General features: G+C 47.8%; 1 protein-coding gene across 3 annotated transcripts in view; it reads left to right on the plus strand.

Annotated features, from left to right (window-relative positions):
* Positions 1 to 18,447, plus strand: part of LOC138582350 (receptor-interacting serine/threonine-protein kinase 2-like) — a 252,063-nt gene that overhangs the window by 122,677 nt on the left and 110,939 nt on the right. For all 3 annotated transcript variants that reach the window (XM_069653614.1, XM_069653596.1, XM_069653605.1), the window contains exon 6: positions 16,676 to 16,725. In XM_069653614.1, coding sequence (XP_069509715.1) covers positions 16,676 to 16,725 — 50 coding nt within the window. The remainder of the gene's footprint in view (positions 1 to 16,675; positions 16,726 to 18,447) is intronic.

The raw sequence follows: 18,447 nt of genomic DNA on the forward strand, positions 1-18,447 counted from the left end.
CAATCACAAATGTGCTAACAATATTCATGCAGCTAAAAGATTTCTAGAAAGACTCCACGCTCATCCAATAAAACGTGTTTGAGAATCATGCATGATTGTTTCATAGTGCTCCGGGCAAGGATCCCTCAGACCTCCCTATTAACCCTGAATAGAATTAGCCACAAGAGTGTAAGTACAGAAAGTGATTTGGCTACTAGCGTATGCTTTGTTGAAGATTAAAACAAGAATTAGAAGGTGCTTGTCTGGGTCAAAAAAATGTGCCTCTAAGACAATTCAGGCAGCATCGCCTATAGGTAGATAGAAGCAGCTACTAAAATCATCAAATCTTCCCCCTACCCAAAACGCCGCGTCATCCGCAGCGGACCATCCTGCTGGGAGGTGCAGCCGGCCTTCAGTGAAGGCCTGAGGTCAAGGCAAAAGGAGTGTGTCTCTGCCAGTCTCAGCTGTTGATGGCTGGGTGCCATGCAGTCCAAGAACCTGCGCCGCGCCTGGTCCACTTGCAAAGGTAAGCCAGCCGTACCTTCATATACGCACGCCAAGGCTCGCCACACAATGTTCAGCACTAGACTACCACCTGCATATACCACCATCCTCCCAAGACCCACCCCTTTCCTCCATCCCATACGCCCGGCCCCCGAACAAGCCTCACGATGCTCACCTTACACTCTTCTGGAGTCCTGCGATAGCCCAATCTCCATAACTCCCTCAAGTGCATGCCCGCACCACGAAGGGTCAGTCACGCCCTCCCGAGCACTGCCGCTATCTAACCCGCACAAGCCCACCAGCAGATTTCCTCAGATCCACACAGCACTGAGCTGCAGATTGGTAATTGCACACTGCCCCAACTGCCATCACGGCACGCCACTACCTGATGCTCCCTTCCACCAGCAACACTGTTCCTTGCACCCTTACTCGGGCTATAACACAGGATAGCTGCGACCCGTGGCATTCCAGCACCTACCAGCATGACCCACAATGCATCATATGCCACCTCCACTACAAGAGCCCTCGTACCGGGCAGAGCATGCCACTCCCATCCACGATTGAAAACCCCTCCCTTCTCCATGCCTCATGCTATCCCCAGCCCCACTTCGCCTAAGCCTAGACTACCCTTCCCGCCTCAGACAGTTCCCATAACATCTGCATCAACTACCTCACATGGTCAACTGCCCAAATGTACACCACCCACCTATGCCACTAAACTTGCCAAGCCCAATCTGGTAGCCACCTCCCTGGTCATGCCTGCACAAATCAACAAAGCCACCTCATGGAACAACATTCCCTTGCGCACTTGCAGAGAGGATTGCCCATCTGGCATCCCGCTCCTCACGCCCCCGCACACAATGACATCCCTCTCAGCATCACCATGCACAACAACTCCCTCCAATTGCTCACCAGCCCTGGACACATCCCTATTGAGTATGTACGCCACATCGCCCCCCTGCCCCACTCTCTCGCCTACAAGCACCACACCCCAAACACTCACCCCCAATCAAACCCCTCCAGTACTCCTTCCTGAATACCAAGATCCCTGCCAGCACATGCTCATGAGATCCATGATCTCATCACTGTTCAAAACCTCGACCTCCTAGCCATCACCGAAACATGGCTCACGCCTACCTCTGGCCCCCTCTTTTCCATAGCGATCCCAACTGGGTACTCCATGCTAAACAGCAACAGAACACCCAAAAAGGAGGAGGAGTTGCCCTTTACTTGAAGGACTTTCTCCCACTACATGCTATTATATCCTCTGCCCCTTAACTGCAAGCCTCTTTCTGCCAAACTCACATGCTCACACACCTCCTCAACCACCATTCACCTCATCTACCGGCTGCCAAGACCTACCCACACCTTCGAGGAGGACGTTACCCAACTTATCACATCTAATCTTAAAACCTCCACACAACCTCTACTCTTAGGGGATCCCAACTTGGGCTTTAGTGACCTGACCGATCCTGACACCACCACCCTTTCGAACTTGCTGCAAGCCCTACGCTGCATCTACATAGGGACTACCAAACAAATCATCCACAGAATCCAAGTGCTCCAAAACAATGCACTTAGAGCGGCCCTAAGTATCCCCAGAAGTGCACACATTTCAGAAATAAGACGAAAACACAAATGGCTTTCCACCCAAGAAAAAATCAACCTTAAATCTGCGTCCCTTATCCACAAATGCCTAAACAACAAAGCTCCCCGATACCTCTCAGAACGCTTCAACAGGAAAAATCCAACGAGACTCACAAGGACAGCCAGCCCCAACTGCCTCCTAGTGCCCAGATTCAAACTAGCCACCATTGGAGGTTCCAGCTTCCCAGTTAAGGCAGCACAGTTATGGAATTCCCTACCCCTTGCACTCAGATCTGACCAAACCTTCAATAACTTTAGAAAGAACACCATAAAATGGCTTATTGAGAATGCGACATAGCGTATGTCACTTTATACGTAACGTCTTCTTATAATGTTTGTACTAACCTGCTTTTACTGTTTGATCGCCATAGATTTGACTGTTTAGCTACGCCTTATCTGCACTTGCACTTGCCCTACCCTGCAGATTCGAAATGTCCACTATGCCTGTAACCTGTAACGTTAACTAATCTGTAACCTGTAAACGTTAACTAAGCTGTAAACCTCCTTGTTCTCTTGCGCCCTGCTACCCTAGGGTCTGGTGCGCACAATAAATAAATAAACAAACAACTCATTACACACCCTACTCATACCGATGACCGCACCTTAGACTGGATTGTAGACAACAACCGTAAGATCAATAGCCTTTCCAACCTCCCGTGTCCTTGGTCTGACCACCATACAATCACCTTCTCCATACTTACCCTGTCGTACCTTCTAAGCCTGTAGCTAGCCCTGCCACCATTATGACCCGCAGCTCTTGCAACCTCACCTGTGACCGCCTTAGCCCCCTCCTTAACCAACCTTTCCCTCCCACGTCAGACACCTCGACCCTTGTGGAGAACTACAACTCTCTACTAGGCTCAGCCATCAACCATCTAGCTCCCCTCAAGGCTAAGTAAAAGCCAAAAACACAGCACATCTCAACTCCTGGTTCACACCCAACCTTTGATCCATCAGAGCGTCCAAAAGATCAGCAGAAGCTGCTTGGCGTAAAGAGCCCACCTCAGCCAACAAAGCTCGTTTCACCACCACCCCACTCCACTACAAAAAATCCATCCTTACATCCAAAGCTGCCACCTACAATGAGCGGATATCCAAAACCACCTCCAGCTCACGCAAACTGTTCTCCAGCCTCAATGAACTAGAGACACCCATCTCCCCACCATCCTCAAAGACAATGGGCCTCATCACGAGTTGGGCGGTATTAGCCCTACCACCAAACCCCCTGCCAAACCCTGCCGGCGCTATTAGCGCCGGATCACGGGTTTGGCGGTAATGGAATTCCCCATTCCCCACTGAGCCCATTCGGGAATGCCCCATTCCCCATTGGGCTCAATGGGGAATTTTTGCGCTCTTACCGCCAGCGGATTTCCCACCGGCGGTAATAGCTCACATTTTCGGCGGATTTCCCCCCAGCTCAGAGCTGGGGAGAAATCCGCCAAAGCCCTGATTTGGCGGACCCTTAAATTCGTGATGAGGCCCAATGTCTGGTGCAACAGCATCCAAGACACACTCATGAGAAAGATCGCTCAACTACAAGAAAAATTAAAACTTAAACAGAAGGCCATTCCAGCTCATGAACCCCCCATCACCCACCACTCGCCTAATATCCCCCCTTTCACTTCCAACCCGTTGACACTACCAGCCTTGCCAACATCATCAAAGGGCTTAAGTCAACACGGTGCAAGGGATATGCTTGTCCAGCCTCCCTTGTCAAGGAATAGGCAGAGCCATTAATCCCGCTCATCGCCACCATCATTAACACCTCCTTTGCCTCTTGCACCATCCCTGTCTCACTAAAAGAATCCTGGATCTCACCACTGTTAAAAAATAAACGCTCTTGCCCCATCCAACCCCACCAATTACTGCCCTATCACACTGTCCTCTTCCTTCTCAGAATCATGCACAATCTCGCCTATTTGTAGATCCAATCATTCCTAGAACTTCACCACATCCTACGAACCCGACAATCAGGCTTCGGTCCAGGCATGGTACAACCTGTTAGACCTTAAAACCTGCTTGATGCAGCCAGTGATCAGGGCTCCCTCTCATTCCTCCTACTGCTCCACCTTTCCGATGCATTTGATCTCGTAGACCACGCAATCCTATGTCAAGCACTGTCCACCTCTGCCCACTTCTTGCCAGATGCAGCAAAATGGATCTCCTCATTTCTGGCCAACAGATCATCTCGATGCATACTCAGGGGAGGCATCCACTACCCCCACTCCTACCTCTTGTGGCGTCCCTCAAGGTTCCTGTGTATCACCCTCACTATACAATGTGAACACCAAGCCCCTTTTTCAACCACCTCAATGTCCTCGGTATCTCATACATGAACTACGCTGACAACACACATATCCTCATTCCCCACTCCAGCGACTACCTCAGAAATTTAGCTGCATCAACACCATCTATGAAACCATCCAATCCTGGATGGCCGCACACATCCTCTGCCTGAGCGATGACAAAACTGAACTCCTCATCATTGGCACTCCAGTGCACCTATCCAAACTGCACGCTGCCTACAAATCAGTCATTATAGACGCTCAAAACATACCAGTTGCATCGTCCATTAAAACCCTTGGCATTTACTTGGATTCTGCACTTAGCATGACCTGCCAGGTCAACCACATTGCTTCCTCTTCAGGGTACGTGACCAAACTCATCAATGCCAGCAAACCATTCCTTTCTTCCTAAAACCGCCTCGAAATCGCTCGAGCCGTCATAGGCTCCAAATTGTACTACTGCAATTCTCTTCTCTGCGGAACGTCAGAAAAAAAACTTACATACACTCCTAACTATCCAAAACAACGCTCTCCAAGCTGCACTTGACATTGACAGACATGCCCACATATCGGAGGCCAGGAAGGCTGCAAACTGGCTCCCTGTTAAGGACAGAATAAAATTCAAGACGCTCTCAATCACTTTCAGATGCATCATGAATGAGGTTCCCCAATACCTCACTGACACTATAAGAAAACATTTTTCGTCCAGACCAATCAGCTGAGCCTACAAACACTGTCTGATCACACCTCTTCTCAACAGGAAAATAGCAGGAGGGGCAAGCTTTTTAGCCCATGCACAAGCCCTCTGGACCGAGCTCCCTCCACATCTGTGAAATGAACCCTTGTATCACGCCTTCAGGAAACACCTTAAAACCTTCCTCTTCAACTAAGACCCCTCCGTCACCCCTAACCCCCCCTCCATCCCTCTTCTGCAACCAGCGCTTCCTACAAATGTACAACATAAATAAATAAATAAATAAAAGATACAGGTAGGCTGTGCCAAAAATGGCTCTTTGCATGGGATGCATAGGTTCCTTGCACCAGCAGCCCTCTAATGTGGGAAGCTCAGACACGGCAGCCAAAGCCAGGCCAGTGCCCTCTGCGTTCCTTGTGCAGGTCAAATTTCTACCACCGGTTCTAACAAGCAGAGTATGTGAATGGCGGCGGAGTAGAGTCAGCTTCTTCACCTCCAATCGGCCTCATGCACTACCTGGATGGCATGACTGTGGCTGTCTGTGGTCCTCCCTCCTGGAGTGGACAGATAGTAGGACTTTGTGGTTGGTTTGCTTGAAATTTCCTCTGGCTCTGCCCAGTCGCTGCCAGTGCCTGATGTCGCAAGCCCGCTCATGGTCCTGTCCATGATGCCTGACTGAGACACGACTCCTCCGCCTACTTGTCATAACCTGGATCCCTGCCAGCTTGAGGGGATTATTGCTGCCCACAGAACGGCCACATTTGTCACCGATTTCAGTCCAACCGGCAGCTCTGCATCTCCAACTCCCCCTCCACAATATATTACTGAGCATGTGTATCTAGGGCAGCATAGCGGCACGCCCAGACGAATCACAGCTGACTTCTGCGGCTGTGAATGATTCAATGCAGAGCAGCATGCCTGAGGAAGATGGGCATAATAGGCAGAGTGGAGCCCCACGTCTTTAGCGAACTGCCCTCTCAGGAGCAATGCTTTCATCTCCTCACTATCTCGCCTCCCTCCTGCAATTACTCGACTGGATTTTTGCATCCCTCTCCTTATGGTCTATCTGCAACCTATAAATAGGTGTTCCTCACTCTGCTATGAGAAAGCTGTAAGGTGCACAAGCCTCAGTGTGGGGCGTTGCCCCATATCTCCCGGTGGAAAGGCAAACTGCCGTGCAGCCCACCTCTCCTGTTAATGGAAAGGTCCCCCTGTGTAGCAATTATTTCAATTGCAACTCATTGTTTGAATTGATGTGCAGGGCCCATACTTGAGAAATGTGCAATTAGTATCGCTGTACTAAAACATTGGCTACTCAACACGATCTTGGAGATGCCGGCAAGTGCTCCCAACAGGGAAGTGATCCATTTCAGACCACTTCTCTATTACTGAAAGGCATCAGCCAATCAGGATTCACATCAGCAGTCTCTGAGACACAGCTAGTCCGCCTGCTCTTTAGGACAGGGAACTGGAGTTCAACGCACCAGAAAGTGCAGCAGTCCCCCTTCCAACCAAGGTGTGTTGTCTTCAGCTGGCGCTAGCAGGTAGGAAGCAGAGGCCACAGCTCCAGCGCAGGGTGGTGTACTTAAGGGCTTGCACAGCATCACTATGGGGCCTACAGCTCTCCAGATATGTGGGACTTCGTCTCGCATGATCCCTCACCATTGATATGCTGGCTGCGGCTGATAGATTTGAAGCCCAACGCTTCTGGAGAACTAACTATTGCTTTCAGGGATCATTTCTATAGTTCTTAACTGAGGAAATGTGTTCTTAAGTGTTTTGTCTAACTATTACAAACCCCTGGTTTAAAGAATTTGAGGTTATTGATGTACATTCAGATTGCTAGATTCCAAAGTTAGGCTTTCGTTTGAGCTCTAGAGCACCACGACATGTTCCTCTTTGAATGAAATGACTTACCTGTTTGCTCCTAACCTTATCATACTGGTACCATCCAATCACAGCTTTGCAATACAGAGTCCTCAAGGATCAAAGTTTAAGAAAAGAACAAAGGATAGGCACTCCCCAAAAGTTCAGGCGAAGGCTTGACATAGTTATTTCATGCCAAGCTCTGCCTCTATTAGAGGTTGGTGCCAATCCTAAAATATGACCACGCCATTTTGTGGTCATCTTTGTGTTAGCAGGTTGTCTCCAGGTTAGTTCTTGGTTCAACTTATCGAAGCTAGGAGTGTGATGCTGGAAATGCATTGGAGGGACAGGGCCTCCATGTCCTTGTCCTGTAGTCCTTTTATCATGTGTGTTCTGTGTTATTTTCTGCACAGGAGTCCTTGTGGGACTTCTGGTAATGCAGCTCTTCCTCTTTTTGGTTTGGTGAACAGACACTTGGGATACCCTTATGGCACCCAGGGGTGGGGGTACAACCCTGTATCCCTAGTGTGTATGTTTAAGTGCACTCGTGTGTGGCCCACAGAGCAGGGTATGGGCTGGTGGCAGCTCCATGCTGAATTTGACAGGTGCTGTGAGTATCCTCCATGTTGGGATACCCAGGACCTGCCATTGGAATCACTTGATTCCTGATAGGAGACAAGATGGCCCCTGTGGCCTCTTGCTTGCTATTGCCTGTTACCTTGTTTTCCCAAAGTCCTGGGAAGCCCTGACACTGTCCCTTCCCCTGACTGGCTGTTGGGTGGAAGTTCCATATATGGTATTGTGGGAAAATCCAGGCCAGACTGGCTGGAGCCTTCCCAGTGACTGTATGTTGTGGGTACACCCTTGGGGTGGCACCTGGGTGAATGGAGTGTGTGACCAATATACATTTCATGTTATGGATGTCTGGTTTCTGGTATGTGACACAAAGACTGAGACAGCCCTGCCCGAAACTGGTATGAATGCACTGTGGAGTGCTGAATGGCTGGATGCTTGTCCCAATCCAATGAATGATTGGCTGCCTGAGTGTGACCCAGCAGAGTAAATGAGAGACCAAAGAGTATATCTGGGGACCTCTCACTGATGGAAATTGTTCAGAAGCTGAAGTTGAAACTTGCTGCTTATCCTTGAAGTCCAGCTGGAAGAAGAAGACTTGCTGCTGCATTTGCTTCAACCCGATCCGAAAGCTGTCGAGTTTGTTGAGGACTGATCCGAGAGAGGACCTGGGATGAAGAACTCTTCCCGAGCTACGAGGGAACATCGTGCATACCGCTAATCTTCACCGAAGCGCCCTGGAAGCCAGCCTTCCAAAGACTGTCGACCGGAGACAGGGACCGCCGAGAAATCTCAAAGTAAAGCACCGGGACATCCAGGCCATCGAAGTCCATTGCTTTCGACCAGGGTTCGGGGGATTGCCGTAACCGCTGGAAGCCCATCGAAGCCATGTTGGCCAGAAGCGGGGACCGCTTGACGCTGTGCTGCCGACGACCGGCGCCGCAACACTCCACCTTTGCCTAAGAACACTTTGAATCAAGGACTGCCTTGTTCAGCACCGTCGACTGCTTTGTCCCGCCGTAGAAAGTCAAGGTCGCAAACGAACTGAGGAGAATACGCCGGTGGGTTTCCTGCCATCCGAAGACCACAAAGACAGCGACGACCCGACGCCCTTGCTGGGCCGAAGTTCTTCATTGACTCTTTGCGGCAACGAACTATCACCGCAGAAGTACACCACACGTCCTTGTCTTCACAGGACGTCCACAACCGATCGTCGGAAAGCACTGCCAGGACCGAAGCTGCTGCCTGGACACCATCAAACCTTTTCATCAAGGACTCTCAATGCCAAGAATCACCTTCTTCGAGGACTATCGACGATCTGTGGCTCCTGCCTTAAAGGGGGTCACTCAAGAACCCATCGAAGAAATCTGCTATACCAGGTACATTGGGGTGGTAGAACAATTATAGAAGGAAATACGACTCTGCTAAAACAATATATGGACTTGGTTTGTTTATTACCTTATTTGCAAGTTGTCCAGGTGGGGGGATCCTCACACAGAACTGTGCCTAGTGGTAGGGGCCCAGCATTCTGGCAATTATTTAACCAGCTTGTTTCCCTCCTCCAGTCTATTGTTGATTCACTTTATTAATTGATTTGTATGCCATTTTGAAACTGTCTACAGTTGATGCATTTTAATGGAATCAAAGAAGTAATTGTCGTACCACATAGAGATTGTATATATTTATCATTTTAGAATTGCCTGAGCTCAAAGTGTGTAATTGTATGTGTACATAATCAAGGCCTTATTTATATAAAGAACAGTGTTTATCACTAATGTGTGGACATTCCTTTGTGGGTGCTTGGGGACTACACTGTACTTAAGAACCAGTCTGCATCACCTCCTGAGAGTTAAGGATTGATTGCTCGTCCATTGCTATCAACAATAGAGAATCTTGGCTGGGGTTCTCTGTGCTTCTACTCTGCCATATAGAGGGCAGGAGTACAGATAACCCCCCCCCCCCCTCCAGTCTTTACAAGGAGAAAAAAGAATGTGGACTCTGTTGATTTCCTGAAATACGTCATGGTTCTTAAATTGACTTGGTGCCCTCCAGGTCCAAGAGTGGACAGCCATGCAGTTGCTAACATAGAAATAGACCTATCGCCAGTTAATGGCGGTTGATTTATGGATTTCAAACACAATCGTTATAGCATCCTGGGCCGAATGCTATGGGATAAAAATTCAAACTTACAAAGTAGTGTCCACGGTTGGAATCTAGTCTGTCCTCCAAAACAAGGCTTCATTGTGAGCATGTCAGTATTCGTAGAAACAGGAAGTCTTTTCATAAAATGCCAGTTTATACAATTCTCTGTCAGCATGATTTGGGTGTATTACCTCAACATACTGCCCGATTTAGGAGTTGAAATAATCCATTAATGTGCCACCACACAAAAGTGGTGATAAAATAAATGTGTGGCTCCAAAATGCATAGACGCTCCCAAAAAGCTTTAATCCCAAAGGTGAGGGGATGTCTCAGAGCTTCTCCTTCACTTTACTGGAGAAATGTGATGCCCGAGCTCATCGGAAAGTACACATCAGATACACAGATCCTGACGCCCTTGCTCCATTAGTGTGCACATTGGCACACAACCAAGGCTGGCCGGGGCATTTCTAGGCATTGCAATGGGAAAAGGCAAGTATTTCCCTTTATATGTTTGAAACAGGGGCAGAGGAAGACACCCTACTCAGAAGAATCTTTATTGACCCTTCTGTGCATTTTCCCATGGGAGAGCTGCAGGTCACGTGCCTGCTCTCCAATGGACAGCTGGCCCAGGAGCCTGCATCTCCATACTTCATGGAGGCACATTTATTTTTAGTCTTGAAAATCTGGAAATCTGGAAAAAGAAACCGCATTTCCGATATACCGCATGCTCGGGATGTTTGCACTGCTCCTGTGGTGGCAAACTCGCAGTGGATCATGCACCCTCCCAAATACCACTTGCGGTAATGGTATCACCACATGTGGTATTTCCATCGAGAAACACCTCCAAAATCATAGTGAGTCCGACAGTTACATTGTGAACCCCAACACAGTTAACAACACAGATTTTATCAATCTGGAGAACTCAGCTGTCCCGTTTCCAGATTGTGTCACCCCAGAGGGGGTTGACATCACTTCTCCATTGAACAGCTGAAGCCAGGATTGGGCAACTGTGACAGTATGATGCAGTGAACCATTGAAATCCACTCACTGGCCCCTATCCCTAGTCCATGCACGTGGACAGATTGGTCCAATCCCTACGCTCGCCCGCGCTTTCTGCCCTGATCTCTACCCACAAACCATTGTACGGGTTGATCCCCTACAAACAATCACGCTAATCTAAACCGACATCAGCTGCCTGCCTCATCCCCAACCCCCACACCTTGTTACCCTTGTCGTGTTTCTCTCTCTCCAGTGTGAAGTGGTATTGGACGCCTTTTAAAATTCTGTTGTCATTTTTCACTCATGTACATAAGTGGTCAGGTGGCTGCCATGTCAACCTTAGGGTGATACACAAAACTCCCAAATGTATGAGTACTAATGCAGGAGCATTGCTTACAAATATGCAATTACACTAGTCTTCCGGGACTGAAGTCAGTTGTGATAATGCTCTGTTTATGAAAACAAAATGCAAGCTGTTGATTTTCGCAGGTCAGGTGACACAAGATCCAAGTTGTAATGCCTTTCATTGTCCGAACTGAAATGTTATGTTTTGAGATGAGATTTGTATCGGGAGGATAGATCAGGGGCAACGTGCTCTCCCCTTGGAAGCAAGACAACACAGAGCAACACGGGTTCGATCCCTGGGTTCGTGCGCGTTATAAATAACCAGTCATGTCACATTACACAATGCATTAGCTTTCAAAGTCGCATAGAACTCTTCATTAGGTGGTGATCAGGCCACACAACGAAATGAGTAATACAAAACAACATGCAGGACACTTGTTTCATATAGAAACATTGGGAAATCTTCAGCTTTAAGTCTATTGGATGTAGGAAGATGATGCATGTATCTTTATTTTATTTTTATAGCGCAAACAAAGGCCCGCTGGCAGAGTGGCGCTAGAGAAGACAAGACAGAGCAAGTCATCTAAGATTAGATCAGTGATGAGTCTTGGTGAGGAGTTCAGGGAGCCACGTCTGGAAACAGCCAGTGAACTACACGCTCTCAGCATTCCAGTACCTAGGGGCTGCATAAGGAAAAGACCCCAGGGCCACCATAGATAGTCTGGCCCTTGGCCCCTGTAGTAGGCAGGATGTATTCAATCTTAGTACCCTCCGGGCCAGCAGCCATGAGATGCTGCCAGATAAGTACCTTGGGTTTTGTCCATTGAGCGCACTCCTGGGTTGACCTTCTTATCTGCAAAGCAATAGATCTGGGACCAGTAAAGGCAGATAACAGGTCTGGGAAGTCCATTTTAGGAAGGTGCACGTTACTCACGCAACAATATGGCATGTAACATGTTCACAAACGTAGGTTCAATGAATCTTAAAGTGGGACCAAGAAAATGGGATAAAATATTACAACCGGATGAGCGTGATGGATATTTCAGCATTATGATGCTTAGTGGCTAAGGCCAAGAGTTTGAATGCATGGGGTAGGGTAGCTCAGGAAAACTACAGTCTGATCTGCAGCCCTACCAACGCACACACACACGCACACACACGCTCCTCGTACCTGAGGGCCCTGTTGCCTTGAGACGCCTTCTCCCCAGCCTTTTGGTAAGTGCCACTTGCTCAGAGGCACACAAGCAGTGCCCAACCACTGGCACAAGTACACAGCATAGTCCTAGTGTGCACCCCAGGGATGTAGAGACATCTTCATGGGAGGGCAAAAGGGACAAATGCTGCGCCCAGGCCTCCACCTGGCTGCTTGTTTCAAAGGTGCCAGTGCCCATTTTTAAAAAAAAAACATAAACGACACATGTATCTGTATTATGTGTTGGTGACTACTAAAATCTGTGATTCATTGTGTGTTCCCTCTAGTACATGCAGTTTGTGCATTCACCAAAGCACAGCTTTTGTAGCATTTTCATCTTTCTTTGAGGATATATTGATCACATGCAATAACCGAAGTTGAAATGCATATTGATAGGTATTAGTTTCAAGATAGTTCAAAAGGCAGCTCAGTGTTTTAAGCGCTTGTTGAAGAGATCTTCATCCCAAATCCTGGCAAGCAAAAATCGGTTTTGTATCTCTCGATGGTTGATAAACATGAATATAGGAACTTTGGTGACATTAATACATCCTGTGCTATAAAACAACATACCTGCACCAGATAGCGCCAGACATATCATTAGTATGGTGCGGTTCAAGCGTCATAAAAAGTGGGCAACCCCAATGAAGAGCATAATGCATGAGTGGCGGGAGGGCTGATTAGGTAGTCACATTTCAGACAGTGGAACCATAGTGTCGATGCTCATATGCTGGCTTTGCCACCAGATGATATTGACATCCTGCACAGATCATCTTGTCTTACTGTATGCAGTCACAAAATGTGGCTTCTGACATTCGGATGGCATTGTTTAGCCCATGTTCTTTTCATGTCGATCATTTCACTGAACGGGGACCCACATAGGGGGGGTGGAGGGAGGGAGGGAGGGAGAGAGGGAGAGGGAGAGGGAGAGGGAGAGGGAGAGAGAGAGAGAGAGAGAGAGAGAGAGAGAGAGAGAGAGAAAAAAAGCTAAATGTCACAGGCCTCTTTAAAGCTTATTTCCAGGTCTGCTGATCTGACACACAGAAGAACAGTGTTCTTTTTTCAATAGCTTCAAATCTCCACCTTCACATCGTGGAGAAGAACCTGCAACTCTGTGTCAAATAATGACCACAAGCAGGTGGAGCATCTATGGCCAGTTCCATAAACTCAACCCGCCCCTCTGCCCTCCACCCCACTCTGGGGTGAAAGTGTGCTGTAGAAATAGACATGTTACTTTACATCATATTTTAATACAGATGTTTTTGTTGAGTGTACTTGAATAATTAAAATGAAAAACTATCACCCATGTGTTGATGCTCCCGAGGTAATTAAAGGATAGGCATTCTATTGTTGTCGATGATGCCCTTCTTATACACAGCTTGACATTGGGCCTCATTCCAAGTGTGGCGCTCCGGAACCTGTTTCCGAACCTCCAGACTACGAGTCTGCCTGCAGGGGCTGTTGCGCCCGGCAAGGTCAGACATACCTGGGGCAACGGCCATTGCAGGAAGACATTTCACAGAAGAATCAGCACCAGTGCTTCCGTCTCCCGACTCCACGGCAATGGGTAGTTACCAAATCCGCCGCCTGACTTCCTGTGCTGCCGGGAATTGTAATGGGCAGCGGATTCGATGGTTCCGGGTCAGCGCCGACCTCAGAATGAGGGCCATTGTCTCAAACTTCTTCAAGAATAGATGCCTTAGCATTCATCGGCCAAAAGCTATGGTGATGGTTTGCCACCATGCGTATAATTGTAGGGCCAGTATTACGATGGATGGGGTTACACGCCAAGAGGTTATTTCCCATGACCACTTGGGCATTAGGTTCCAAAATGACATAACATGGATTGGCCAAAAGTGAACTTACACTAACTCGATGCGGAAATGCACGTATTCCTTTAAATTCCCGTTTGGGGAATCGGTCACCCCTCACACCACTGCGGCGTATAAGGCACAGGCAATTCCCGGCGCACTTTACGGGAGTGAGCTCTCAGGAACCTGTAGCCTCGACCCCTTAACCAAATCAGAAAATCAGTTCGTAAAACGTATCCTTGCTTTACCTCAGAGCACTCCAAGTATCCCCTCAGAGCTTGAGGTCGGTCTGCGATCTATAGAGTGTGCCGCACTAAGCAAGCCTGCACTCCATTGGCTGCATTTACAGAAGGTTGCCGAACGCTCCCATCACAAAGTAACGCTCTGGGATGTCTTAAATACCACAGGAGGGAAATCCTGGGTCTGGTACCGTCAAGTGTCATCAATGCTTTCTGCGTTAAATTCAGCCCACCTACCGGCCAAAGACGTCCGCATAACTGGGGGCATTGTTTATGACATCAAACGGACATGAGGTGTCTTATTGAGAAGAAAATGAAGGATTCGGTCTCATTATTGAGATGCCCTGGTTATATTGCTCATAACGCTGCTTTTACTCCGGAGAATTCATCAAAGTCTTGCCCAGTCTGTCCTTCTGCAATAGAAACCATGACTCCTTGCCTTTTTGATATTCCAAAATATAAATCATTACGGAAGGGTGCATCCCCCAGATCTTATTTGAAATATCAGGCTCGTTCTTTTAGTGACACCCTTGACATTTGAAAATGACATGCCTTAGGGACGTGGTCTTTGCAGGCTCTAGTTGTCTGGCCCACGCTAGCTTGGCAGGTGAGAAGCACGGCTGTGTACCTGCTTAGTTTTCATTTTTCTAATCCTGTATTTTAAGCAGTTTTAACCAGTGTTTTAAAAATGTAAAAGAAATGTTTTGTATCGTGTCCTAATGTTATCCTATAGTTGCATGTTGTATTGCATTTTACCTTTTTTACTTCTGTATGACATCGTGGCTGCTCTTTTATGGGCTGAAGTCCAAAAATAAAGTATTGCATAAAAAATACAGCAGTAAACCCCAAATGAGATATTTAGGCTTCCATACATAATTTTTCTGGTACGCAAAGACTTCCGTTTATATTGGAGAAGATAACGTTGCATTCATTCTCCTTTTGCAAACCGTGTTTATAAGGATTCATTTTGTATATATTGTCCTGCTGGTTTATCGTGTGATCTGTGTACTTTCCAAGTAAGGTCTACGCAAGAGGGTATTATTTGAATCCATGAAAGTTAAACATTCATAAATAATTGCACATTTCTGTACAAGAAGAACTTGGAAACAATGTGGTCAAGTGCAGAAATTGCAGAGTGGGCTCAAATTCCCAGCTTCACGAGTTAACCAACGCTTTTGACCCTCGCCAACTCTTTTAATCTCATAGCGCCTAAACTGTCAACATTGCTGGTCCTTAAATATTCCACAATTGTCATCACTTAAAAGTGATTTAAATCTCGAGGTACACTCTTCAAAAAATCCTCATTAATGGTAAAACCTTTAACTGGCTATTGTGTTTTTCATATAGAATAATAGTGTCCATTGGTCTTTTGCGAACCACAAAGCCATTTTTTGTTTCTTGGCTCACTCATGGCAACACTGCGTGAAATCCTTGGCCCTCTTCCAACATCATTCTATGTCCGGGGACATGCACCGTCCTGATGACTTCTAATGTGTATCCTTTATCTGTGCTATGGCACTCGAGCCTTCCTCGTTGCTTCCCAATGGCCTCCTATATGAATGCTGGAGCACTTGTATTCTACAAGGCTGCTGTCTATGCTGGGCTAAATATACCTTTTTCATTTGGCTACTGATCTTTATCCTGTATCTGGTTTATTTTGGCTGCTATTGTTAAAATGTGTCCTTTATCTATGCCAGAACGAAAGTACCCTCATCTTATACTGCTAACATTGCCATTGGAATGCTGCTTGTTTGTTATTCTCATTCCAGACAGGATGAAAGGGACTGGGGCGTCAAGCCTATTTTAATTGCTAGCGGAGTAGTAGTTCTCGCTATTTATTTATTTATTTATCTATTTATCTATTTATTTATTAGATTTGTAAAGTGCCCAAGGGCTACGGGTTGAGATTGTGACGAATTGGGGTAGAGCATGATCCCTTCATTTCATTGGTTTGGCCGAGGCCCCAAAATTGGCCCCTGCCCCCAAAATCTCGTAAAATGGCTCTGTAGGGCCCCGCAAACTAATTCTAGGCATTTGTATTTGGGGTGACATTAGAAGGTGGCCCAGGCACAAATGCAGGACTGGCAGCGACCTGTGGCCTCCCCCACCAGGCCCATTAAGCCACCAGCCACTGTGATGGCTTTTCAGCAGACAATGAGCTCCTGCAGATTTTTGTTTTTACAGAATTCTTTCTCTGTTGCTGCACGTCCAACCAAAAGAGCAGCAGGTGTACATTAGGCATACTGTATGCGCATTATCATAAACGAACGCCTACAGTATGCTCCAAAAACTAATTGTGCTAAAGCTGCATTAACTCCAAACTCGGCCATGAGTCAAGTCGTGGTTTTCAACTAAAATTCTAGCCCTAACCAAACAATTGTTTTTTTCCCCATCCTCCCCAGCTTCGGAATGACATGTTGGGAAGCCACAAGCAGGAAAAGACCTTTTGAAGGTAAGTGTGTGTGTGTGATTCTGCGACTGGGTGTGAGTCTTTTATTGTGTTTGTTATGGCAGACTCTTTAAGGGTCACCTTTTTGGCTTCTGAAAATGACACTGCAGGCCTCTCCTGTCGGGCAGAAATGGTTGCGTTGTTATCAGTATGTGATGCAAAATTGCAAACGTTGGCCTGCCGTCATCTGTAGGCAACATGTTTTTCGTTGTTTAGATTTCATTGTTACTGTTATGTTGGCACCCAGGCCAGGCGGACCAAGGCTCGGGGCACCCAGCTATCATGCCACGGCAGGGGGCACCCTGCCAGCCCATGAGCACACAGGCTCTTTCGTGGTCTGGGGGGCACCCAGGCCAAGACCAAACGACAAAGACGGCTTTGCCCAGCAGGGGCACTGGCATCCCAAAACAGAGTTGCCCCGCAGGGGCTCTGCGGGGCCCAGGAGTAGAGTTGCCCAGCAAGGGCTCTACCAACTCGGATAGCGGCAGTTAGGGACTGTGTTGCCCTGCAGGGGGCACTGTCCTAGTGGAGGGCCCTGCATGGCAGGCCCTCAACCAGCTTCGCAGCACCAGCATGGCACTGGCAATAACGACACAGACCACTGTGTTGAGTTACTCCAGGTCTAATGAGCGGCAGGCCGCTCATTCTTTTTTATTCACTGCAGTCACGTGGTCACTGCCACGAGTCTGGGAGATACCATGCTCCCAGGAGTGGTAACCCATTACAGTTACCATTGACGTTTCCAAATATTTGCAGCGTGGCAAGATGTGCACTACCTGATTATTCTGCATGCATGTGCACGGCACACTATCCTCTAATTCACAGCAGAATGTATTTACACCACAGGTTAATGCATAAGTGACAAGCCCGCATCTTACTGGGTAAGCATTATTATTTAGCCAATAGTTTACTGCTTGCGTCTGCATTGTGTGCTCACCCTATAAGGAGAGAGCATCCAACACTGCGTCATTGCGTCTGCATTGTGTGATCATCCTATTAGGTGAAAGCATCCAACTCTGCGTCATTGCGTCTGCATTGTGTGATCACCCTATTAGGAGAGAGCATCCAACTCTGCCTCATTGCGTCTGCATTGTCCGATCACCTCTTAAGGAGAGAACATTCAACTCTGCGTCATTGCGTCAGCATTGTGCGATCACCCTATAAGGAGAGAGCATCCAACTCTGCGTCATTGCGTCTGCATTGTGCGATCACCCTATTAGGAGAGAGCATCCAACTCTGCGTCATTGCGTTTGCATTGTGCGATCACCCTATAAGGAGAGAGCATCCAACTCTGCGTCATTGCGTCTGCATTGTGCGATCACCCTATAAGGAGAGAGCATCCAACTCTGCGTCATTGCGTCTGCATTGTGAGATCACCCTATTAGGAGAGAGCATCCAACTCTGCGTCATTGCGTCTGCATTGTGCGATCACCCTATTAGGAGAGAGCATCCAACTCTGCGTCACAGGATTTTTGCACTGGCTTTGCAGATGTTGGCCCCTATTGCCATGGGCTGCCAACATTGATCCGGAACAGTGCTTAGCACCAGCAAAACACACTTGGCATGACAGAACTGGCAAAGGACAGTGCTAATGGCTGCATGATTTCAATTCATCCCCCTCCCAGCCATGCTTTCCCACCCCCCTCATGTGATCTGCATCAAAGAGGTGTTGGCCCAGAGGCTGCTGGGAGAAGGGCGGCACACAAGACGCTACGGCAAGACGTC

The sequence above is a fragment of the Ambystoma mexicanum genome, chromosome 1p (assembly GCF_040938575.1).
Source record: "Ambystoma mexicanum isolate Mex_15411 chromosome 1p, UKY_AmexF1_1, whole genome shotgun sequence".
NCBI classification, from domain to species: Eukaryota; Metazoa; Chordata; class Amphibia; order Caudata; family Ambystomatidae; genus Ambystoma; species Ambystoma mexicanum.